This window comes from Narcine bancroftii, chromosome 11, assembly GCF_036971445.1.
Source record: "Narcine bancroftii isolate sNarBan1 chromosome 11, sNarBan1.hap1, whole genome shotgun sequence".
Lineage (NCBI taxonomy): Eukaryota > Metazoa > Chordata > Chondrichthyes > Torpediniformes > Narcinidae > Narcine > Narcine bancroftii.
The window spans coordinates 18,260,595-18,286,909 of record NC_091479.1 but is presented as its reverse complement, the minus strand read 5'-3'; the positions used below and the strand labels follow the sequence as shown (position 1 = coordinate 18,286,909).

Here is a 26,315-nt window from a genome sequence, read left to right as displayed (position 1 = left end):
TGTGGTAGCAGCAAGCAGACACAAAACACAAAAAACTACTACAGGCTTTATTCTGCTAAAAGTCTGTACACACCAGTTTCAGCTGTGGTGGTTCCTGAGTGACTGACTCAGGAGGGTCCGACTCAGGCTTATATTCGGGTCGGCTGATTGACGGCCACGTGGTCCTCCTACAGATACAGAGATCGCCCCCTGCAGTAGGCTAATGGTCATATCACCACACAAATAAATATTTTTTTCTTACAGGGCGACATGGTTGGTGCAACACCTTTACAGTGTCAGCGATTGGGACTGGACTGGGGTTTGAATCCTGCACCGTCTGTAAGGAGTTTCTACATTCTCCACGTGACTGCGCGGGATTTCTCCGGGGGTGTAGATTAATGAGGTCTAAATTGGGCGGCACGGATTTGTGGGCTGAAATGGCCTGTTACTGTCTACATTTTTAAAAAATTCAGTGACTTCCGTGTGGTCACTTGTTGCCATTATGCATCTTTGGGGCTTATGCGTGTTCACATGCAAGCATACAAAAGCTGAGAGTTTTTGAGAAGCCCAGATTCTCGGGTGATCCCTAAAAACTCAGCAGATCACGCAATATCCATAGGAAATGAAAGGCAAACAATATTTCGGGGCTGAGCCCTTCTTGCTTCTTCTGCTCCAGACATTTGAGCTCAAAATCGAGGCTAACACCCTGGTGTTACACTGAACACGTCCATCTTGTATGTGTGCACTATCCTGTCAAAGGCTTTCTCCTGGTCCAGGTTGGTCAGCCTGTCCATTGTCAGAAAAGCAGCTCCATCTTCCACTAAATTAGATTTAAGAGATCCTTTAGCATAATTATGGTTAAAACCAGGGAAATTATACTTGATGTCCTGAGAAATTTTTCTCTGTCAGTCAATAAAACCAATGATCAGAATTTATTTTCACGAACATGTCATGAAATTTTTTGTTTTGTGGCAGCAAAAATGTGAAAACATTTTATATAAACCACCTTACAAAATAATTTTTTTTTAAAGTGCGAGAAAAAGTCAGTCAAAGAGGTTCACTGTTCATTCAGAAATTTGATGGCAGAGGGGAAGAAACCGTCCTTGTGCCACTGAGTGCTCGTCTTCAGGCTCTTGTTCTCGTTCCCCGATGATAGCAGTGTGGTGAGAGCATGCTCTCATGTGGTGGGGGCCCTTGAGGATAGAGACTGCTCTCTTAAGACACCACCTCTTGTAAATGGCCTCGATGGAGTGGAGACTGGTGTCCGTGATGTCACAGGCCGAATTAACAACCCTCTGGAGATTTTTTGTCCTCAGCGTTGGCCAGACAGTGAGTGATGCAACCAGCTAGAATGCTCTCCATAGTACACCTGGAGAAGTTTTCAAGAGTCTTTAGTGATGTACATAATCACCTCAAACTCCTCACAAAGTATAGTTGCAGGCAACTCTTCTTCGTGATTGCATCGACATGGAGGCTCCAGAACGGATTCTCCACATACCATTGGCTACACTTTAAAAACATCAGTTGACATAAAGCAATTTGGAATGCCCGGAACCATATATCAAGGCAAGTAAAATCAAGATGATTTTATTCTTATCTGTTTGCACAAGTACAACCTGATGAAATAGCGTTCTCTGGTCTTTGGTATAAAACATGAAGACACACAACTTGACATAACACATACCGACAAACAAGTATTCCTATGTACAAATAAATAAATATTGTTTCAGAGAGTCTCGGGTGGTTCATGTGAACAGTTCCTTTGGTCGTTCAGCATTCTCACTGCCTATGAAAAGAAGCTGTTCCTCAGCCTGGTGGTGCTGGCTCTGATCCTCCTCGATCTCTTTCCTGAAGAGAGGAGCTGAAAGATGTTGTGGAAGGGGTCCTCAGTGATTTTGCGCTCCCTCTTCAGATAACGATCCCAATTTATAAATCCAAGTCCTCCTAATGCCTCTGGAGGTCTAGTAACTTGCACCAAGAAGACCGGCTGTCAACAAGATGGTAAGAAAAGGCAGGAAATGTAGACACTCTAATAAAGAACAAGTAAATTAAGCAGTTTAAATATTAATAACATACTTATGCCTTGTGTCAATCCCATGATGACTTTTAATCCCTGGGAGGTCTGTGGTTGTCATAGCTATGTTGAAAAACTGGGAAATACTTTCAAAAACAAGAAACAATACAGTCGGTGCCATAGTAACTGACATGTACAGACACAGTCAAAGCATTGGCAGACTCTGGTTTTCTCCCACCATTTGAAACGTAGGTCAATTGGGCGTAAATTGGATGGCACGGACTTGAGGGCTGAAACAGCCTGTTAGCGTGCTGTATGCCTAAAACAAAATTAAAAAAATAATAACCATACTTCCAGCAGCAAGAGATGAAGATCTCTGCATCCTAGTGCCGGCTTCGTGCAGTTTTTGGTCTCTAAAGCAGGACAGAATTTTGCAGTCTGGATACAGCAAAACCCATTCAGGCAACCGGCAAAAAAAAAGAGGAAAATAAATTTAAAAAATAAATAAGAATAAAATAATAGGTAAAAAAATATGTATGCTTAAAATTGTAAAATTAAATGTACTCTGAAGTAACTAACACCTAAACCTTTGGTGAAGATGGGAGCAAATATCACTGGTCAACGTAAGATTTTACTTTCTGAAAACCTTTGGATATATTTTATGGATTTCACTTTTATGGATTTCACAATTATGAAAATCACTTTTAAATTTTCCTTTCACGTACCGTCTGCGGTGTGCTATCGAACAGAAAAAACATAAAGTCTGTTTTACAGGCTTTTTTAAAAAAATTTTTTATTTTTCACACTATAAACCATATTGACCAAGATACATACAGACATTTTTTCTCTTGAATATATACAGTGTCATTTTCTCCCCCTTTTCCTTCCCTCCCTCCCTCACCCCTTTTAAGTCTGTTTTACAGGCTTTATTCAACATAAACTTCCACAGAGCTGGCCTTGAGGGGCCAGATGTAGCATATATCCCGGAGGGTGATTGACAGCTGACTGGGTGGGGCTTGGTCCATTCAGGTCAGCTGATTGACAGCCAGCCAGGTGTTGCCTTGTCCCGCACGCTCTTCTGCTTGTACAGAGGTCGCCCCCTGCAGTAGACTGGTGGTGTACCACCACACCATCTTTTAGATATAACCTATTTCTGTGATTTCTTGTCATATTTTTAACATGCTTCAAGCATACAAAATAAGAGGAGGAGTCACGTGATGGAGTAGTGGCCGGACGGTGAACTCCAGCCCTCTCCAGAAAAGTCAGAAAAAACAAAGCAAAACACAAAGGCACAGAAATAAAAATCAAAGTAAAGTGAATATAAAGGTGGAAAGAAGATGGCGACGAAAAAAGAAAAGTCGAAACCAACGGTAAGAAGAGAGGAAGAGAAGACAACGGAAGATGAAGGAGAAGGCCTTACCTGTTCGAAGAGGCCCGCGGTGGAGAGAGAAACCCGCTCCCTCAGGTCGGTAGAAAGTGGACTACAAAAATGGCTCGCTGAGCCGAGTAAAAGTGCGCAACCGCGCATGAAAAAAAACACACCGACGGGAGGGGTGACCAGTTGGGGAGTCGATCCCCACAGCCGGCAACGACAGCTGCAGAACACCTGCAGCAAGAGGAGAACACAGAAGACAACGAAAACAAGAAAGAAGAGAAGAAAAGGGCAACAAAGAAACAACAGATGGCCAACCCAGAGGAAGAAGAAGAGGAAGAGGAAGAGTACAGTGAAATAGAAGAAGAAAAGAAAGGCAAGACAAAGGAGGTACTTTCTCTTATTAAAGGATACATGGAGTCATTTAAAGAATGGCAAACACAGGAATTTAATGATTTAAGAAGAAGAATAAACAATACAGAAGAGAAAATGAATAAAATAGATATGACCTTATCAGAAATGGGAAAAAGAATGGACAAGGTGCAAGAACGAGAAGCAGCAGTAGAAATGGAGGTAGAGGACTTAAAAAAGAAATTAGAGGAATCTAATAAAAAAGTTAAAGTGACTCAAGAACTGTTAGCTCAGAAAATAGATATAATGGAAAATTATAACAGAAGAAATAACATAAAGATAGTGGGCCTTAAGGAAAATGAAGAAGGCAAGAATATGAGAGAGTTTATAAAAGATTGGATCCCTAGGATCCTAGGATGTCCAGAACTACAGCAAGAAATGGAAATAGAAAGGGCACATAGAGCATTGGCCTTTAAACCACAATCACAACAAAAGCCAAGATCTGTTTTAGTAAAATTCCTAAGATATACTACAAGAGAAAAGGTACTGGAGAAAACAATGGAAAAAGTAAGAGAGGGCAACAAACCACTGGAGTACAAAGGGCAAAAAATCTTCATTTATCCAGATATAAGTTTTGAACTCCTGAAGAAGAGAAAGGAGTTCAATACAGCAAAGGCGATTTTATGGAAGAAAGGGTATAAATTTATACTAAAGCATCCAGCGGTATTGAAAATATTTATTCCAGGACAACAAAACAGACTATTCTCGGATCCAGAGGAAGCACGAAAATTTGCAGAACAATTACAAAATAGACTGAGAGATGAAGACGTGTAACGAGAGTACAAAAGACTGCAAACTAAAAAGACATAAGTTTTGAGCTCCTGAAGAGGAGGAAAGAGTTCAAAACATCGAAAACGATCTTATGGAAAAAAAAAAACTATTCTCGGATCCAGAGGAAGCAAGGAAATTTGCAGAACAACTACAAAACAAACAGAGAGATAAAGACATGTAATAAGCGTAAAAATGACCACGATTTATATGTATGTGGGTAAAGAGGTATATGTGTGTATATGTATAATGTGCATACATGAATGTATCCGTATTTAGAGGGAAATATAGATAGTATAGACAAGAATTAATAAGGGAAGGAAAAGGAATAGTGGAAATAAGGAGGGAATTAAAAGAGTGACCTTTGTCACATATGAAAAGCGAAATCTTTTCGGGGGGGCTGGGTGGGGGGGTATTACGGTCACTGCAAAATCAGCTGACGCTTGCGAGTGAATTCGCAAATCCAAATGGAGAGGGGAGATGTGGTTGTCCGACAAGGGATAAAGGACAACTCAGGAGGGGAAGGGGGGATTGGGGCTAAAGAAGTTTTAAATAGGAGAATAAGGAAAATGATTGATGTTTTAGGAATGTTGTCTTATAAAGGATTCAAAACTAGAAAACAGAAATGGGTAAGAAGGAAAAGTAATGATGGAGAAACGGAAAGGGAAGATAAACAAAGTATAAAATGGCTACGTTGAACTATATGACTTTAAATATTAATGGAATACATAACCAAATTAAAAGGAAGAAACTGCTAAATTTACTGAAAAAAGAAAAAATTGATATAGCATTTGTGCAAGAAACACATTTAACTGAATTGGAACATAAGAAATTAAAGAGAGATTGGGTAGGACACGTAACAGCAGCATCGTATAATTCAAAAGCAAGAGGAGTAGCTATATTAATTAGTAAAAATGTGCCATTTAAAATAGAAGAGGAAATAATAGATCCAGCAGGGAGATATGTAATGATAAAATGTCAGATATATTCGGAGTTTTGGAATCTACTCAATGTATATTCACCTAATGAAGAAGATCAAAAGTTCATGCAAGATATCTTTTTGAAGATAGCAGATACGCAAGGGAACATATTAATAGGAGGGGATTTCAACCTGAATTTGGATTCAAATATGGACAAAACTGGGAAAAAAATTAACAGAGAGAACAAAGTAACCAAATTTATAATTAAATCGATGGAAGAAATGCAACTTTTGGATATATGGAGGAAACAACACCCAAAGGAAAAGGAATATTCATATTACTCGGCTAGACATAAAACATACTGAAGAATAGACCAATTTTTGTTATCAGCTCGTATGCAAGATAGAGTAAAAAAAACAGAATATAAAGCTAGAATACTATCGGACCATTCACCCTTAATATTGACAGTAAAGTTAGAGGACATCCCTCCAAGAATGTATAGATGGAGATTAAACCCCATGTTGCTTAAAAGGCAGGATTTTAGAGAATTTATTGAAAAACAAATTAAAATGTATTTTGAAATAAATACGGAATTAGTGGAAGATAAGTTTATACTATGGGATGCAATGAAAGCATTCATTAGAGGGCAAATAATAAGTTATGTAACCAAGATGAAGAAGGACTATAATCAGGAAACAGAGCAGTTGGAAAGGGAAATAGTAAATATAGAAAAAGAATTAGTAATGAAGGAAGATATTACTAAAAGAAGAGAATTGGCGGATAAAAAAATAAAATATGAAACACTACAAACATATAAGGTGGAGAAAAATATAATGAAGACAAAACAGAAATATTATGAACTAGGTGAAAAAACACACAAAATCTTAGCATGGCAGCTTAAGACAGAACAAGCTAAGAAAATGGTATTGGCATCAAGGAAAAAAGACAAACAAATTACATATAATCCAAAAGAAATTAAGGAAAACTTTAGAGAATTCTATGAACAATTATACTGAACTGAAAACGAAGGGAAAGAAGGGAAAATAGATGAATTTCTGACTAAAATTGAACTACCAAAACTACAAATAGAGGAACAAAATAAATTAACAGAGCCATTTGGAATAGTAGAAATACAAGAGATAATAAAAAAAATTACCAAATAATAAGACACCAGGAGAGGATGGATTCCCAATAGAATTCTACAAAACATTTAAAGACTTATTAATTCCGCCCCTCCTGGAAGTAATCAACCAGATTGATGAAACACAAAGCTTACCAGATTCATGTAAAACAGCAATAATTACAGTAATACTAAAGCAAGGGAAAGATCCACTCTCACCAGCGTCATATAGACCAATATCTTTACTTAACACAGATTATAAGATAATAGCTAAACTATTAGCAAACAGATTAGCAGAGCATGTACCGAAAATGGTAAATTTAGACCAAACTGGATTTATCAAAAAAAGACGCAGAACAGACAATATTTGTAAATTTATTAACTTAATTCATGCAGTAGAAGGGAATAAAGCACCTACAGTAGCAGTTGCTTTAGACGCAGAGAAGGCCTTTGACAGAGTAGAATGGAATTATTTGTTCAAAGTATTGCAAAAATTCAGTTTACCGGAGAAGTATATTAATTGGATTAAAGCATTATATAAGGGACCGTTAGCGAAAGTGACAGTAAATGGACATGTATCAAAGCAATTTAACTTAAGCAGGTCAACACGGCAGGGATGCCCACTATCACCTTTATTGTTTGCATTAGCTATAGAACCACTAGCAGAATTGATAAGAACAGATAATAATATAAAAGGAATAAAAATAAAAGACAAGGAATATAAAATCAGTTTATTTGCGGATGATGTTATAGTGTACTTAACAGAACCAGAACTATCAATAAAAGAATTATATAAGAAATTGAAGGAATATGGAGAAGTGTCGGGTTACAAGATAAACGTAAATAAAAGTGAAGCAATGCCTATGAATAATGCGGATTTCTCAAAATTTAAGAAGGAATCACCATTTAGATGGCAAATGCAAGCAATAAGATACCTAGGTGTACAAATAAACAAAAATCTAGGCCAACTATATAAACTCAATTATTATCCACTAATGAAAAAATTACAGGACGATTTAGAGCATTGGAAAGATTTACCACTAACACTAATAGGAAGGATAAACTGTATTAAAATGAACATTTTTCCAAGGATATTATACTTATTTCAGGCATTGCCAATACAACTGACAGAGAAATTCTTCAAGGAGTTAAAGAAAATAATAAGGAAATTTTTATGGAGAGGGGGGAAACCAAGGATAGCACTAGATAAATTAACAGAATGGTATAAACAAGGAGGCTTACAACTGCCAAACTTTAAAAATTATTATAGAGCCGCACAATTAAGATACCTATCAGATTTTTATCAAACAAGGAAAAAGGAGGAGTCACGTGATGGAGTAGTGGCCGGACGGTGAACTCCAGCCCTCTCCAGAAAAGTCGGGAAAAACAAAGGAAAACACAAAGGCACAGAAATAAAAGTTACAGAAAAGTGAGTATAAAGGTGGAAAGAAGATGGTGACAAAAAAAGAAAAATCGAAAGCAACGGTAAGAAGAGAGGAAGAGAAGACAAAGGAGGAAAAAGGTGAAGGCCTTACCTGTCCGAAGAGGCCCGCTGCGGAGAGAGAAACCCGCTCCCTCAGGTCGGTAAATAATGGACTACAAAAATGGCTCGCAGAGCCGAGTAAAAGTGCGCAACCGCGCATGCGCGATGCGAATGAAAAAAAACACACCGACGGGAGGGGGGACCAGCTGGGGAGTCGATCTCCACAGCCGGCAACGACAGCTGCAGAACACCTGCAGCAAGAAGAGACCACAGAAGACAATAGAAACAAGAAAGAAGAGGAGGAAAGGGCACCAAAGAAACAACAGATGGTCAACCCAGAGGAAGAAGAAGAGGAAGAGGAAGAGTACAGGGAAATAGAAGAAGAAAAGAAAGGCAAGGTAAAGGATATACTTGCTCTTATTAAAGGATACATGGAGTCATTTAAAGAATGGCAAACACAGGAATTTAAGGATTTAAGAAAAAGAATAAACCACACAGAAGAGAAAATGAATAAAATAGAGATGACCTTAACAGAAATGGGAAAGAAAATGGACAAGATGGAAGAGCGGGCAGTAGCAGCAGAAATGGAGGTAGAAGACTTAAAAAAGAAATTGGAGGAATCTAATAAAAAAACTAAAGAGACACAAGAACTACTAGCTCAAAAAATAGATACAATGGAAAACCATAACAGAAGGAATAACATAAAGATAGTGGGCCTTAAGGAAGATGAAGAAGGCAAGAATATGAGGGAGTTTATAAAAGAGTGGATACCTAAGACCCTAGGATGTCCAGAACTACAGCAAGAAATGGAAATAGAAAGGGCACATAGAGTATTGGCCTCTAAACCACAACCACAACAAAAACCAAGATCTATTGTAGTAAAATTCCTAAGATATACTACAAGAGAAAAGGTACTGGAGAAGACAATGGAAAAAGTAAGAGAGGGCAACAAACCACTGGAGTATAAAGGGCAAAAAATCTTCATTTATCCAGATATAAGTTTTGAACTCCTAAAGAAGAGAAAAGAGTTCAATACAGCAAAGGCGATTTTATGGAAGAAGGGGTATAAATTTATACTAAAGCATCCAGCGGTATTGAAAATATTTATTCCAGGACAACAAAACAGACTATTCTCGGATCCAGAAGAAGCACGAAAATTTGCAGAACAATTACAAAAATAGACTGAGGGAGGAAGACGGGTAATGAGAGTTAAAATGATCACGATTGATATGTATGTGGGTAAAGACAAAAATAGACTGAGGGATAAAGACGGGTAATGAGAGTAAAAATGATCACGATTGATATGTATGCGGGTAAAGAGGTATAAGAGTGAATAGAGACAATGAGCATACGTGAAAGTATCTGATACTTAGAGGAAAATATAGATAGTATAGACAAGAATTAATAAGGGAAGGTAATGGAATAGAGAGAATAAGGAGGGAATTAAAAGAGTGACCTTTGTGACATATGAAAAGTGAAATCTTTTCTGGGGGAGGCGGGGTGGGGGGAAATAGCGGTCACTGCAAAATCAGTTGACGCTTGCGAGTGGATTCGCAAATCCAAATGGAGAGGGGAGATGTGGTTGTCCGACAAGGGATAAAGGACAACTCAGGAGGGGAAGGGGAGATTGGGGATAAATAAGATAGAAATAGGAGAATAAGGAAAATGTTGGATGTTGTAGGAATGTTGTCTTATAAAGAGTTGAAAATAAGAAAACAGAAATGGAAAAGGAGGAAAGGTAATGATGGAAAAACGGAAAGAGAAGATAAACAAAATATAAAAGGGCTACGCTGAACTATATGTCTTTAAATATTAATGGAATACATAACCAAATTAAAAGGAAGAAACTACTAAATTTAAATGAATAAATGTATTCCATTAGAAAAAATAACATATAGGTTAAGAAATAATATTGAAATATTCGAACAAGTATAGGAGCCTTACATTAAATACAATAGCGAAAACCTACCAGGGACAAACATTACCTAAGTTGATGGAAGGAGAAGGAAAGAAAAGAATGGACTCAGTAGAATTTCTGGTGTAATTTTGTTGAATGACAACATTGTCTGACTGGCTTAATGCAACCTAGATTGTATACCTAAAATGGATGAGAGGGGGGGGGGTGGGGGGGTGGTTTGGGAGGAAAGGTGGGGGGGGAAAAAAGTCACTGTATATGTGTGAAAAAAAAACAGTGTATATCATGGCTAATGTGATTTATGGTGTGAAAAATAAAAAATTTAAAAAAAAAGGGAAAAGCCAGATTGGACGAGATTAGAATTAGATAAAATAGGGGAAAAAGATAGATACCTGAACACATATTATATAAATGGGATGAAAAATTGGTACAACATAGAAGTTCTCCAGTATTACATCATCTCCTCAATATTTGGAAGAAGATTCATGTCGAAAGAAATAAAACAAATTATCAATTACCAAAACTAATATTGACGCAAAACATGTTACTCCCTTTTACAATAGATAACCTTTCCTTTAGAGAATGGGAAAAAAAGGGATTAAAAGAATAGAAAATTGTTTTTCAGGAAATAGATTCTTATCCTTTGAACAAATGAAAGATAAGTACAATATAACTCAAGATACAGCGCTGGCATATTACCAATTGAGATCCTACTTGAAGGATAAATTAGGAAGCAGTTTGAGTTTGCCAGAGGCAAGTAACTTTGAATATGTGATTACAGATACAATGATAATCAAAAGATTTATAACAAATATGTATATTAAACTGCAAGAAAAGGAGAATGAGGAAACAAATGATAAAACTAAACAAAAATGGGAACAAGATTTAAATATAAAGATAAAAAAGGAAACATGGGAGAAGTTATGCTCTGGAACGATGAGAAATACAATAAATACGAGGTTACGTATGATACAATATAACTGGATACACAGGCTATACATTACACCTCAAAAGTTAAATAAATGGGACCCAACAGTATCTGATAGATGTTTTCGATGTAAAAAAGAAATGGGAACAACAATTCATGCAATCTGGACATGTGAGAAAGTAGAAAAATTTTGGGAAGATCTAAACCAGATATTAAATAAAATTACAGAAAACAATATACCAAAAAATCCAGAGATCTTCCTCCTAAGTAACATAAAAAACAAAGAATTTGGAATTGATTTGGATGGTGCACAAAAAAGATTTGTTAAGATAGCTCTAGCCATAGCAAAAAAATGTATTATGTCAACCTGGAAATCGGAAGATAATTTGAAAATACAACAATGGTATATAGAAATGAATAAATGTATTCCATTAGAAAAAATAACATATAGTTTAAGAAATAATATTGAAATATTCAAACAAATATGGGAGCCTTACATTAAATACAATAGCGAAAACCTACCGGGGACAATCATTACCTAAGTTGATGGAAGGAGAAGGAAATGAAAAGAATGGACTCAGTAGAATTTCTGGTGTATTTTTGTTGAGTGACAACATTGTCTGACTGGTTAAATGTATCCTAGATTGTATACCTTAAATGGACGGGAGGGGGGGGGTGGGGAGGGTGGGTTGGGAGGAGGGAGGGGAAAAATGGCACTGTATATGTGTGAAAAGGAAAAAGTGTGTACCATGGTTAATGTGATTTATGGTGTGAAAAATAAAAAATTAAAAAAAAATAAAAAAATTCAAGAGCTTGTCCATAAATGTCTTGATGAACCTTTCACATGCATAAATGCTGGCAGGAAGCTTTCTCCATCTGCATAGTTGGCTTCTTTGTTAAAGCCTTTGATGCATAGGCCGCAGGTTGCCACCTGTCCTCATGCTGCTGCAGTAGTACTACTCCAAGGCCATGATCAGCCGAGATCCTGGTGCGCCGATCTGGATCGTAAAATTTTAATACAACTCTCTTCTTGCTCGTGCGACCAGATCCACTCACTTGTCTGCTCAAGGAGTGACCTCAGTGGTGCTGACAGAGTCGACAGATGAGGGGTGAACTTCACCAGGTAAGTCACCATCTCTAAGGAACGTCTCACCTCCTCTTTGTTTTTGAGGCCTCACAAAATTCTCAATGGCTGCTGTCTTTCCTGGATCGGGCGTCAATCCCTGTTCAGATAGGACATCTCCTATGAAGGTCAGTGTCTTTACGCCAAACTCACATTACTTAATTTCAAATTGATGTTCCATGCTTGCACTTGCCTTAGTCATGTATCCTGTTCATTCTTGACGGTCCCCATGCAATAATGGCATTCATCACGGTCTCAACTCCCAGGTATACTTTCGAAGATCATGTGGATGGTTTTGTGGTTGGCTTCTGGTGTGGGAAAGATCCCATATGGAGGGTGAAGAAAACAGTATCTTCCTTGTGGAGTACTGAAAATGCATAGTCTCGAACCTGCCTCATCAAACTTCATCTGCCAAAACCCCGATGACACATCAAGCTTGCTAAACCACTTGGCACCTGCAAACAGGGACATAATTTCCATCCATATCGGAAATTTTAAAAATGCTCTCTCTGGATGGCTTTATTGAGATCCCTTGGGTTCAGACAAATTCGCAATGCTCCATTTTTCTGTTGCATGATGACCCAATCTGTAGGTTCTTCAGTTTTCTGGATGACTTTCATCCATTCCATCCGCACTAGTTCTTGTTTAAGTATGTTGCTAAGTGAAAACGGAACTTTCCTGCATGCGTGGACAACAGGAGCCACTGTCTCATCTACATGGACCTTGTGTACACCAGGTAAACATCCAAACCCTTGAAAGGTATCTGAGTACTTTTCCATGAATGTTGAGTGCTTATCTTCGTCTGTGAAGCCACTATGAAAACTCTTTCCACCAGGTTGCTCTCTTCTCACGCACTCAGACCTAATATTGGCCAGAGTCTCCTTTCTACAATTGGGAGCTGTGACTTTAGATGCCGCCCTTTGTGTTTGACACCAGACAGCCCCCTTTTTTGCTGGAACGTTCTCTCCAGTGTAATCTGTCACTTTTAATTTCACAGGATATATCCTGTTCTTAACAGTGAGGGTCTTGTAATTCTCCATAGATAAGATATTCACCTGGGCTCCAATGTCAAGCTTACCACCAGCAGTCTTTAGAAAATCCATGAAGAATTCCTCCATTTTTTCGCCTGTTTTGCGGCACTTGGCAAAATGATTCTTCCCACATTTATTGCAGACTTTCCATTGGCAGGACACATCTTGGGAATATGTCTACCTCCCCACCTGCTGCATTTGCTGTTTGAGCCTGCCTCTTTGCTTTGTTGTAGCTTGGGGAAACTCCTGGTGCTCTGCTTTCTGTTTTCACCGCATGCTCTGTTGTGCTTATCCTCTGCAGCTCCTTAGCTTGTGCTTGTGTGGTCTCTACTGCCCTACACATATTCACAGCCTTTTCCACTATTAAATCTTTTTCATGCAACAGTCTTTCTCTAAGACCATTATCTGGGATTCCACAAACTATTCTGTCTCTAATGAGTGAGTTTTTTTCAAATCTCCAAATTCACAGGACTTGGTCATTGTGTGAAGTTCGGCTAAGTATTGGTTGAAGCTTGTACCTTGTTTCTGGTCACAGGAGAAAAACTTGAATCCCTCAAATGTGACATTTTTACTTGGATCAAAATATAGTGTCCAACATGAAAGCTGTTTCATCAATTTGAAAACTGTTGTAGATGTGCAAGGCATCTTCCCCATCATGTGCAGAAACACAGATGCACTCCGTTTTCCATCAGTCTCTCCCATTCTAGTTTGTAAATAAATGTTGAATCACTGATTGAAGCATTTCCAATTATCGGTTAGATTGCCAGTAAACTGCCTTGGTGTGGGAGGACTTAACTTGTTCATGATGGGGAACTATTGTCTTTTCTTCAAGTCAAGTCACCTTCATTTATTGTTTGTACCATGCTTGTACAGTAAAGATAAGGTTTTTCCAGGAGCATATTTACATAAATACAAGTTAGAATAGGAGTTAAACACATTAAAATAGATACAGTACATTATCCACAAATGTTCTGGGAATTCAGGGGTTTGGTGGCTTGGGGGAAAAATAAATTGTGGCCCAAGCTAGGGCCCGAGTGCTGTGGTACCTCCTACCAGATGGCAGAAGGGAGTATGAGGGGCGTGTGGAGCCCTTCACAATAATTATTGCCTTTCGCCTGCATCAACGTCCCTCGTGGGAGGAGGAGAAGCCCCCAGTAATCTTTCATGCTGACTTCACTCTCCTCCGCAGCGAGGTACAGCTCCCAAACCAGGCGGTGATGCAGTTGCACGGTATGCTCTCGACGCACCTCTCGGTAGAATGTAGTTCGGACGCCATGTAATGTCTGCTCGGCGTTTCAACGCTCAAAGAGCTTTACTGCTTCGAGCCGCTTGAACCCATAACGTGAGCGACTGCTGTCGTAGTCTCCATTTTGTTTCCGCGCCAACCACGCACATTGGCCACTGGGAAATTTGGTTCTGTACATACATGCGTCATAACACTTACTTGGCGCATGGATCCGTAAAGATTCATCAATTTTTTCTTTTCTTTGGCTTGGCTTCGCGGACGAAGATTTATGGAGGGGGTAAAAGTCCACGTCAGCTGCAGGCTCGTTTGTGGCTGAAAAGTCCGATGCGGGACAGGCAGACACGGTTGCAGCGGCTGCAGGGGAAAAATGGTTGGTTGGGGTTGGGTGTTGGGTTTTTCCTCCTTTGCCTTTTGTCAGTGAGGTGGGCTCTGCGGTCTTCTTCAAAGGAGGATGCTGCCCGCCGAACTGTGAGGCGCCAAGATGCGCGGTTTGAGGCGATATCAGCCCACTGGCGGTGGTCAATGTGGCAGGCACCAAGAGATTTCTTTAGGCAGTCCTTGTACCTTTTCTTTGGTGCACCTCTGTCACGGTGGCCAGTGGAGAGCTCGCCATGTAACACGGTCTTGGGAAGGCGATGGTCCTCCATTCTGGAGACGTGACCCACCCAGCGCAGTTTGATCTTCAGCAGCGTGGACTCGATGCTGTCGACCTCTGTATCAATTAAGCCAATGTGTCATGTGACAAGTATAACTATAAAAGATTTATATATTATATGAATGATATGAAAGGATAGGTAAATATTCCTAGTTGCAGTGAGTGTAAAAAGAGGATGATTTCCTCATCAATCATTTGCTGGTCTTCAATGATAAACCACTTGGGGGTTGCAGCTGGTTCAGGCAGCGCCTCGGCCACCCTGCTGCTTGGGGTCTTTCACCGAACCGCTCCCAGCATCCTCCGCTCTCTTCAGCCGCTGGATCCAAGATGGTGGGTGAGCGGGGAGAGACGTCGAGGGGCAATCGGGTGCCATCCGCCTGGAGAACGGGCACCGCGGCCGCTCTCACGCACTGGCCACGGCTCGATCCGGCCTCCTTGTCGGCGGGGAGCGGGGAGCGGGCGGGGATGGGTGACGAGAGCCGAGGGCTCGGGCCCGGGCCCGGGGACTTCACCAGGCCCGGCCCTGCCCGCTCCCTCCTGACTGGGGCTCCCCGGCCCTGCCCGCTCCCCGCTCCCTCCTGGTTGGGGCTCCCCGGCCCTGCCCGCACCCCGCTCCCTCCTGGTTGGGGCTCCCCGGCCCAACCCGCTCCCCACTCCCTCCTGACTGGGGCTACCCGGCCCTGCCCACTCCCTCCTGACTGGGGCTCCCCGGCCCAGCCCGCTCCCTCTTGACTGGGGCTCCCCGGCCCAACCCGCTCCCCGCTCCCTCCTGACTGGGGTTCCCCGGCCCAGCCCGCTCCCCGCTCCCTCCTGGCTGGGGTTCCCCGGCCCAACCCGCTCCCCGCTCCCTCCTGGCTGGGGCTCCCCGCTCCCTCCTGGCTGGGGCTCCCCGCTCCCTCCTGGCTGGGGCTCCCCGCTCCCTCCTGGCAGGGGCTCCCCGCTCCCTCCTGGCTGGGGCTCCCCGCTCCCTCCTGGCTGGGGCTCCCCGCTCCCTCCTGGCTGGGGCTCCCCGCTCCCTCCTGGCTGGGGCTCCCCGCTCCCTCCTGGCTGGGGCTCCCCGCTCCCTCCTGGCTGGGGCTCCCCGCTCCCTCCTGGCTGGGGCTCCCCGCTCCCTCCTGGCTGGGGCTCCCCGCTCCCTCCTGGCTGGGGCTCCCCGCTCCCTCCTGGCTGGGGCTCCCCGCTCCCTCCTGGCTGGGGCTCCCCGCTCCCTCCTGGCTGGGGCTCCCCGCTCCCTCCTGGCTGGGGCTCCCCGCTCCCTCCTGGCTGGGGCTCCCCGCTCCCTCCTGGCTGGGGCTCCCCGCTCCCTCCTGGCTGGGGCTCCCCGCTCCCTCCTGGCTGGGGCTCCCCGCTCCCTCCTGGCTGGGGCTCCCCGCTCCCTCCTGGCTGGGGCTCCCCGCTCCCTCCTGGCTGGGGCTCCCCGCTCCCTCCTGGCTGGGGCTCCCCGCTCCCTCCTGGCTGGGGCTCCCCGCTCCCTCCTGGCTGGGGCTCCCCGCTCCCTCCTGGCTGGGGCTCCCCGCTCCCTCCTGGCTGGGGCTCCCCGCTCCCTCCTGGCTGGGGCTCCCCGCTCCCTCCTGACTGGGGCTCCCCGCTCCCTCCTGACTGGGGCTCCCCGCTCCCTCCTGACTGGGGCTCCCCGCTCCCTCCTGACTGGGGCTCCCCGCTCCCTCCTGACTGGGGCTCCCCGCTCCCTCCTGACTGGGGCTCCCCGCTCCCTCCTGACTGGGGCTCCCCGGCCCAGCCCATTCCCCGCTCCCTCCTGGCTGGGGCTCCCCGGCCCAGCCCTCTCCCCGCTCCCTCCTGGCTGGGGCTCCCCGGCCCAACCCGCTCCCCGCTCCCTCCTGGCTGGGGCTCTCGGCCCAACCCGCTCCCCGCTCCCTCCTGGCTGGGGCTCCCCGGCCCAACCCGCTCCCCGCTCCCTCCTGGCTGGGGCTCCCCGGCCCAACCCGCTCCCCGCTCCCTCCTGGCTGAGGCTCCCCGGCCCAACCCGCTCCCCGCTCCCTCCTGACTGGGGCTCCCCGGCCCAACCCGCTCCCCGCTCCCTCCTGACTGGCGTTCCCCGGCCCAACCCGCTCCCCGCTCCCTCCTGGCTGGGGCTCCCCGGCCCAACCCGCTCCCTCCTGACTGGGGCTTCCCGGCCCAGCCCGCTCCCCTCTCCCTCCTGACTGGGGTTCCCCGGCCCAACCCGCTCCCCGCTCCCTCCTGCCTGGGGCTCCCTGGCCCAGCCCGCTCCCCCCCGCTCCCTCCTGACTGGGGCTCCCCGGCCCAGCCCGCTTCCCGCTCCCTCCTGACTGGGGCTCCCCGGCCCAACCCGCTCCACGCTCCCTCCTGGCTGGGGCTCCCCGGCCCAACCCGCTCCCCGCTCCCTCCTGACTGGGGCTCCCCGGCCCAACCCGCTCCCCGCTCCCTCCTGACTGGGGCTCCCCGGCCCAACCCGCTCCCTCCTGACTGGGGCTCCCCGGTCCAACCCGCTCCCTCCTGGCTGGGGCTCCCCGGCCCAACCCGCTCCCCGCTCCCTCCTGACTGGGGCTCCCCGGCCCAACCCACTCCCCGCTCCCTCCTGACTGGGGCTCCCCGGCCCAGCCCGCTCCCCGCTCCCTCCTGACTGGGGCTCCCCGGCCCAGCCCGCTCCCCGCTCCTTCCTGACTGGGGCTCCCCGGCCCAGCCCGCTCCCCGCTCCCTCCTGACTGGGGCTCCCCGGCCCAGCGCGCTCCCTGCTCTCAGCCTCCTCCTTACTGAGGCTCCCCGTTGTCAGGGGGACTCACTTCTCGTCTCCCTGGCCTGAGGTCGAGGAGGCTCGGCTGAACGGAAGGCTTAATCTGGTCTGGGGCGCCATGCGGATGGAGGGACCCCCGGGTGTTTTTACCAAATTATGCCCCCTGGTTATTCCTCAGAGCAGAGGAGGATAAGTGGAGGTACATATGGTACAGAATCGAGTGAGTTGTGTAAGGGTAAATAGTGGCTGTTCCCTGCTTGTTCTTCCCCAGAGCTGAGAATCGAGTGAAACAGAAAAGTCTGCAGGTTGAAGTAAAAACAGCGCTGGAGAGGTCAAACCGTGCTCTTTATGTAGCAACGGTAACAATACATAACCAACATTTCAGGCTTGAGCCCTTCATCAAGGTCTGACAAAACAAAGGTAGACCTTGAAAGGCTCAAGCCCGAAACATTGGTTGTTTATCTTTATGATATAAAGTACACTGTTTAACCCAGTGGTTCTCAACCTTTTTCTTTCATTCACATACCATCTTAAGTTATCCCTTACAAATACTACTTATGATATTCTTATGCCATAGGTGCTCTGTACTTAGGGATTACTTAAGGTGATATGTGGGGGTGGTGGGGGGGAGTTGAGAACTACTGGTTTTGAGTTTCTCCAGCATTGTGTTTACAGAATTAAATGAGTTGTGGTAGAGTAAGTAGTTCCTGCTTCCAAAGGTGACTTGTATTTGTTAACTGTTTTTTAAAAAAAAAAGGCAGAAGGGGTATTGTGAGTCTTGATGAAAGGTTTTGGCCTGAAACGTTGACTATTCTTTTTCTCCCACTGGGCACTGAGTTTCTTCAGGTTGTGTTTAGCTTCAGATTTCAGTATCTACAGTCTGCAACAGCAGGTAGGATGTGATTCAGACTCTGGTTTGGTGGCAAGAGCGTCAGTACCATTGCATTTGTACTTCAAAAATTAGCAATTACAGGTCCCCTACTTATGACCTATGTGACTTACCACTGGGGGGAAAAACCCTATAAATTTTTTAAAAAGGGAAAATAAAATAAAAATATAAAAATTATGAGTTAGGTCCCATGGATCCAGGGGCTGTTTATTTTGATGGGCCAACATGATACTGAGATGCAGCTCCCGCTGAATGTGTTCTGTTTTTGGGACATGAAGGCAGTGGCAGACCTGGGGGAGTTGAGCACAGGCCCGGAGATGTGACCGATTGGTCAGAACAGAACTCTGGATGTATGTCATGGATCACCTGTACAAAGCTTTCAGGAGATAATGGGGCTAACAGGACAGAAGGGATAGGCAGGGTTTACCGTGGTGATCTTATATGGATGTAACTATTTGGAATAAAGTTTGCTTAATGTAAACATTTAATTTACAGCAGATTCTGGAAGTATTATGTATTTAGGGTTCTACTCTCCTACAGACGTTTGCAAATTGCCATTTAATGCTGTTTGAATTTTTCGCTAACATTTGACTAAATGTTTGCTTGTATACGAAATGAAGGGAAGAAAGCTGAGGGGCGATATCAGGGGTATGTTTTTTATACAGACATGTGTGGGTGCCAGGAATGCATTGCCAGGGTTGGTGGTGGAGGGTGGCATTTAAAAGACTCATAGGCACAGATGAAAGAAAAATAAAGGGTAACAAGGTAGGATGGGTTTAGTACTTTTTGGTAGGAATAGATAGGTCAGCGCCCTTTGAGGGCTAAATGGCCTGAACTGTGCTGTAATGTTCTGTTCTAACTTACCTGGAGACTTGCAGTAGTAATTTATTCAAACAGTTTGAATGCCCAGAACAGTGGTGAAGTTAACTCAAATGATTTTGATTCCCAAATTTGTTTCAAATACACGTGCTGTTTTGAAAACATTTCTTCTCGATTCCCATTTGATTAAAAAGGTTGACGAGTGAAGATGCTGAACTGTTTCTGTCCTGACAGGGTCGAGTCAGGACTAAGACAGTCAAGAAAGCCGCTCGAGTGATCATTGAGAAATATTACACCCGTCTTGGCAATGACTTCCACACAAACAAAAGGGTTTGTGAGGAGATTGCTATCATCCCAAGCAAGAAACTCCGCAATAAGATTGCAGGGTAAGACATTTTATCAAGATTCCTTACTGCCGTGTAATTAAAAGGTGTAATATTACACAAAACTATCTTTAATCTGCCGTAAGGCTGACAGATTTGCCATCAGCCGTGCCCCTCTTGCAATCAGAGATAGAGAAGCAAAAGAGTCCCCCTCACAGCACCAAGTGTCTGGATTCACCGCCAGCACTCCCACAGCCGCACAGACCTGTCCAAGCCATCGTCAAGTCGAGCTTCCCTGGAGTCTGTAACCCTTCATGGCAGCTGCTGAACATAGGTGCTGCCGTCTTAGGCCAAACCCCACGATCGCAGGATTTTAAAATAAGCGGCAGTCGAACTGGGAGGGCGTACCCCACAGAAGAGCATGAAGACTCCTCACACCACTCTCTGAATCCACATTAGACGCAGCACGCCCTGGGTTTGCAATATTGAACTGAGTGGTGGCTATGTCTCGACCTGTGGCTATTGTTTCTGGGCACAGATCGAGATTTGGAATGCAGAAAATTGCTTTTTGATATTCAACTGCAGTGAACTGATTGGTTGTTAGCAAAGAGCAGAGAAGGCAATCATTGCTGAATAATATTGCCCTGCCTTTTCCTCCCGTTTTTAATTGGTTTAAACTCTTTGGTAAAGTTATAATTTCTCCTTTTGATCTCAGCATATTCAAAATAAATTTTGGGTTGCTTGTGGCTTTGGATCTTCTCCATATTATTAGTTCCAGTGAACAGTTACTCCTTTGAACACATCTCTTGATACACCAAGTGTTAACTCTAGCCCTAACTTCCATGTTGACTTGTCTGCCCATGGACGTATGCACTGCCAGACTGAGACCACCCGCCTACTGGAGGAACAACGCTTCATTTTCCGTCTGGGCACCCTCCAACCATGTGGCATTAACTTCGACTTCTCCAGCTTCCATTGGGCCCCCCTCCCCTTCTCTCTCGTTCCCTATCCCTTTGTCTCCTTTCCTCCAATTCTCACCCTTGTCTCTTTCCTTTTTTTGTCTCCTAGCTCTGCATTCACACAGCTTCCCTCCCCCGATCAACTCTCAGCTTTTCCCTCCTGCCCTCCAACCCATATCCACACTATGGCCTCTCGTCTGTCGGCCTGTGCTTCCCCCCCCCTTCGTTTCACTCCCTACCTTTTTATTCAGGTGCCTGCCTGCTTTTCACTCATACCTCGAAGAAGGCTCAGGCCCAAAAAGTTGGGGAAAGGCACGCATTTCTGTGTTTTTATTACAATCTTTACTACTCACCTACAGAAGGGCATGACCAGTTTAGACAATGCCTAAAAGAGGAGACTGTTGTTTAAAATTCATTCAAATTTTGTTTGAAATGTAGTTCCTGATTGGAATGTATTGGAGAATTTTTTTTAAAATAGAAGTGATTGCTTCATCTTTGTGGTTAGGAATTGTTATGGAATAGCAATCGAAGGGTACAACGTTGTGTGTAATTTTCCTAGGTACGTGACACATTTAATGAAGCGGATCCAGCGAGGACCTGTCAGAGGCATCTCCATCAAACTACAGGAAGAAGAGCGAGAGAGGAGGGATAACTATGTCCCAGAGGTGGGTTTACTTGCCTTTTGTTGAGTTCACTGATTTCTGTCTGCTGACTTGCCTGGAACTTTTTAAAAATTCAAAGGTCTCCTTTACTGCCACATAATAATACATTAAAAATGTTATATGCATGATGTACTTCAACGTTTGTCTTTTGGCAAACAGTTGCCATGAGCAATTCCTTGTGCCCCTAACAATAAGGCAAAGAGAGTCTCTTCAGAGACACTTGAGTATCCGTGGGTTTGACTCCAGCGCTCCTGTAGCTGTTCAATCCATTATCAGCCTGAGCTCCAGATCCAATACGATCAGGAAGTCTTCAGTACCCGAGGTCCTTCTTGCCCCCAGCACCCTCTTGAATCCTGGTTCTGTTTCCAGGTTCCCACGAACCCGTCTCCAGCAGTCTCTGTGAGGCCTTCAGCTGCTGAGGCCTTGTTGGTCCACTGCTCAGACACCATCCTGTAGGGTCATCACCTATGCTTCTTCTCAATGGATAGAGGTGTTCTCCCTGTTTCAGGTGGCCTGCTGTTCCCTCACAGTTGGCAACCCCTTGTCCGCCGCCCAGCACAGGAACCTGGGCATAGACACCAACATTAGGTGGTTTAAAGAAAGCCCCATCTCCAGTAACAGGCCATTTAAAGCCAACAAGGGGCTGTTGGCATTAGGACCAGGGTGGGGAGGGGAGAGTACTCTGCAGAGTAGTGCTTTGGCTCTACTCCTGACTTTCACAGTGAAAAAATTTCCGCTCTATTTATCTGGATTTGGGCATCCCTTGGGAATAGTGTGGGTGTGACGTCTCCTTGAACTGAAGCAGTTCAACTCTGATTAAAAGTAGCCGGCATGTGAAGTCAACCGCACGAAATGGATTGAGAGTTACTGAAAAGCCAGATCAGGTAGTGGCGAGAGATTTTTATTCCCTACAGGATGTTTGAACCAAAATTACGAACTGGCTTTTTTTAAAAAAAAAAGGTAACAGAATTCGTTAGCAGATTCGTTAAGAGCTGGGCTGAGCAGGAACGTGAGCTGTAGTTCCTGACGAAATGTGCTGGCCCAATGCAGCGACTACCTATTGGTTTCCATGGATGCCGCTTGACCTGCTAAGTCCCTCCAGAACCCTGTTTGCATTACCAGAGGGTGGTGAATCTGTGGAATTCGTTGGCACAGAGATGGTCTCCGGGTGGGAAGTTCTGGATTAGTAAGTGTGTCAAAGGTTATGGGGAGAAGGCAGGATTATGGGGTTGAGAGGGAAAGGCCATGATTTGAATGGCAGAGCAGACTTGTAGGTCCAAATGACCTAATACTGCTCCTACATCTTATGGAAACCAGTGTCCATGTTGGCTGTTCTCTGCCCATTTACACCAACCCTGCCCCACCCTGTTCTCTTCACATTCGTAGAACATCACCACACAGACCCCATGTTGTGCCGACCTATGTAAACCTACTCGATATCTAAACCTTCCCTCCACACCCATAACCCTCTTTTTCTTGCATTCATGTTCCTGTCTTAGAGTATTTTAAATGGAGTATTTTAAATGACTCGATTGTAGCAGCCTCCACCACCACCCTAGGCAATGCATTCCAGGCACACACTACTCTCTGTATATACAAAAAATTTTCCCTCTGATGTCTACCCTAAATGTTTCTCCCCTCATCTTAAATAGATGTCCTCTGGTATTCCCATCGGTTCCCTCCAGGTTCTACCCTTTGCTCGCGAATTGGGGCAAACATGCAGCGGCCAATTAACTCACCAACCATATGGTCACAAGGACCTACAGACAGCGGTAGAGGTTGAAATTGATCCTGGCTGACTGGAGCTGAATCTGCCTCTCTGACAGCTGCCCGTTTTTGGCCTGATCCCACGAACTCTGGCATAAAGAGTAGCTTTCGCGTGTGTTGGAGAAATGACTGATTCATTTCTTCATTTTATTTTTGCTTCTCCCAGGTCTCTGCTCTGGATCAGGAGATGATTGAGGTGGACCCAGACACCAAAGAGATGTTGAAGTTGCTGGTGAGTATAATACCTGACGAAGGGCCCAGCCCAAAGGGTTGATTACCCTTTAACTTCCTGTGGATGTTGCATGACCTGCTGAGTTTCTCCAACATGTTTGTGATGAGAGGTTACTGCTTCACCCTGTTCAGGTTGATTCGACTGGACAACAATTTTCAAAAGGTTTGCTTCCTGAAAAATAAATGGGAATTATGACAGACAACTTCAAGCTGAACACAAAGATAATTTCATATTTGCTGTACCACATAGGAAGTTGAAGAAATATTAAACTAATTTTACTAAATTTAGCATGTTTAATCACACAATGACACTGACACATTGCATTAGTTCAGCTGACTTAAAAATAGTTAGCCACTGATTTTCGTTTGTTCACTGCATCTGATGCCTCTCGTGTCAGTGTCCAACAATAGTCGGTCAGCATTGGTGGATTCCAGTTGCCCTGATAACGCTTTTCCATGGTTGCCATGTCCTGGTGAAACCTTTCACCTTGTCCGTCAACGACTGGCCAAGTGCAGGGAGGAAGTCCCAGTGTGAATGCAGAAAATGAATTTTCAGTGACACGTTGCACTTTGCGATTTTGTGTGCTTGAAGTAGACCTAAAATATGACAGGAAATTGCAAAAATAAGTTGTATCTAAAAATTGGTACGTGATTTTCCTGATCGGCAGCCCAAAATCCATAATATACACCCAAATATGTTCAGGAAGCAAAATCTTCGTTGTCTAGTGTTTTTAATAAAGCAACCCTGTAGAAGGGGCAGTTGCTGTATAAATATTGGATGAGGTACTTGCTCTGATGTGCCCTGCAGTATTCTAATTTGGTACCTGTCCAATAGGACCAGTCAGCCAAACCTCCCTGTTCAAACATCTGGAACTTCATTCAGAAAGCTCCTTTGGATGTGGAATAACATTTCCCCACCCCACCCACCCAAAGCATGGAGGTTTGGGTTCCTCTATGCAACCCAGTGCTAATACTTGCTCATCTTGTATTTTGTGGAATCTGATCATTTAACTGACTATAAATGAACGTGGAAGTGAACTGAAGGGCCTTGAGACTCCATGTTCCTGTGGTTCTGAGCACCATGCATCATTTGAACAACTCTTGTGACCTCATTGTCAATCTTTGTGTTTTTGTACATGGGCATCGACGATCAAAGAGCAGCTTGGAATCTTCCCCGTAGCAGCAGAACTACCCTGTCCAGTTAGGGGGAAGTTCCATTTGTCCGCTATGGTGTTGCAGTGAAAGCTGGGGCAGAACTTCCAGAGCACAGAGGTTTGCTTGTTACCCTTTGTGCTCCAGACCCCTTCTCATCTGGGTCATTAAGGGTATTGATGGCAGAGATTCCGTTCTGAGAAAGTTATCAGGCGTCACAATCATTGTGTGTGGTATTTTTTTGGATGTACAGTATTTTAAATTAAAACAATGCTTGTAAGTTGTTTCTTCAGATAATGGTGATGAAAATTATAGCTTTTTTTAATGGAGAGAGTGCGTAGAAGGTGAACTTTTCATTCTTTAGATTATTTCTAGATTTAACTTGTCCACCTGTAATAATGCTGGACAACACACATTTGCAAAAGGTTTGCTTTCTGAAAAAAATTGGGGATTACAATACGCAACTTCAAGCTGAACACCAAGATCATTTCAGATTTACGTAGGAAGTTTGAGAAACATTAAATTAACTTCCTGAATTTAGCGTGATCAAACACATCGCGATGTTGATACATTGCGTCGGTTCAACTGACCTAAAAATGTTAAATGTTTTGCTTCTGATTTTCGTTCATAATCTGCATCTGATGTTTCTCGTGTCAGTGTCCAACAGTAATCGGCCGACACTGATGGTGAAACCTTTCACCGTGTCCGTCACCGAACGCACCAAGATCAGCGGGGAAGGAGTCCAAGTGCGAGTGCAGAAAATGAATTTTCAATGACACGTTGCGCTTCACGGTTTTGTATGTTTGAAGTAGACTTAAAAATATGACAAGAAAACACAAAAAATAGGTTATATCTAAAATATAATACGGGAAAATTTGTGTTTTCGTGATCAGCAGAGCCCAAAATCTATAAAATACACCCAAGAGTATTCAGGAAGCAAAATCTTCATTGACCAGTGTTATTTGCTTATTTCTTAACAAATGATGGTAGAAAAGCTACTGCCTATCGCTGGCTACAATGTCCTGCCAGGCCAGCAGCGTGTAATAACTCCCAGTTATTTGCTTTGTTTAATGGATTTTCCACCCCTCTTTTTCAGGACTTTGGCAGCTTGTCAAATCTTCAGGTCACGCAGCCTTCAGTGGGAATGGCCTTCAGGACTCCGAGAATCTAAAGTTATTTTTGCCATGCTCTTCGAATAATAAAAAGACAAAAGGGAATTTGCTGATTTTTGTGTTTTGTTCATGTTTAACTGCCCCCAACCCATCTGTGTGGGGACAGCGTGATTAAGACCATCAGATGTAGGCGCAGAATGCAGCCCTTTGAGTTTGCCATTTGAATCGTGGCTGATGTGTTCTACTCTATCCCCTTCTCCTGTCTTCTTCCCATGACCTTTATCCTCCCTAATCCACATCCTATCAACCTGCTTTGAAACAGCCCAGTGACTGGGCCTCCTCAGCTATCTGTGGTAACAAATTTCACAGAAGACTGAAGAAAGATCTCCTCAAAATAATACGGAAATTCTTATGGAAAGGGGGGAAACCGAGATAGCACTAGATAAATTAACAGAATGGTACAAACAAGGAGGCTTACAACTACCAAACTTTAAGAATTATTATAGAGCAGCACAATTAAGATACCTATCAGATTTTTATCAAACAAGGGAAAAACCAGATTAGAGCTAGATAAAATAGGGATGTCCTTTTATTCTGCAGCTGTGTCTTCTGGTTTGAGACTCTCCCATGACTGGAAGCCTCTCCACGTCCACTCTATCCAGCCCTCTCAATATTCCCTACATTTCATAGTGATTCCTCCTCTCATCCTTCTAAACTCTAGCA

The 26,315-nt window shown here is 44.0% G+C and overlaps 1 protein-coding gene across 3 annotated transcripts; it reads left to right on the top strand.

The window, feature by feature from the left end:
• The first annotated feature begins 245 nt into the window (after positions 1–245).
• On the top strand, positions 246–25,705 carry LOC138745581 (small ribosomal subunit protein eS17). 3 transcript variants are annotated; one of them, XM_069902775.1, is made up of 5 exons: positions 246–318; positions 19,621–19,772; positions 21,228–21,333; positions 23,264–23,329; positions 25,577–25,705. In XM_069902775.1, the coding sequence occupies exons 1-5, from the start codon at positions 250–252 to the stop codon at positions 25,649–25,651; spliced, it is 468 nt and encodes a 155-aa protein (XP_069758876.1). In that variant the 5' UTR covers positions 246–249; the 3' UTR covers positions 25,652–25,705. The 3 variants fall into 3 exon arrangements, with proteins under 3 accessions (XP_069758876.1, XP_069758878.1, XP_069758877.1); XM_069902777.1 differs by lacking the exon at positions 246–318 and adding an exon at positions 15,213–15,295; XM_069902776.1 differs by lacking the exon at positions 246–318 and adding an exon at positions 17,869–17,898.
• Positions 25,706–26,315: the final 610 nt, after the last annotated feature.

Coding starts and splice junctions, on each gene's coding strand:
- LOC138745581 (XM_069902775.1), top strand. CDS start 250: ATGGTTGGTGCAACACCTTTACAGTGTCAGCGATTGGGACTGGACTGG. Junction 319..19,620: donor GTTTGAATCCTGCACCGTCT/GTAAGGAGTTTC, acceptor CTGTCCTGACAG/GGTCGAGTCAGGACTAAGAC. Junction 21,334..23,263: donor GGGATAACTATGTCCCAGAG/GTGGGTTTACTT, acceptor TGCTTCTCCCAG/GTCTCTGCTCTGGATCAGGA.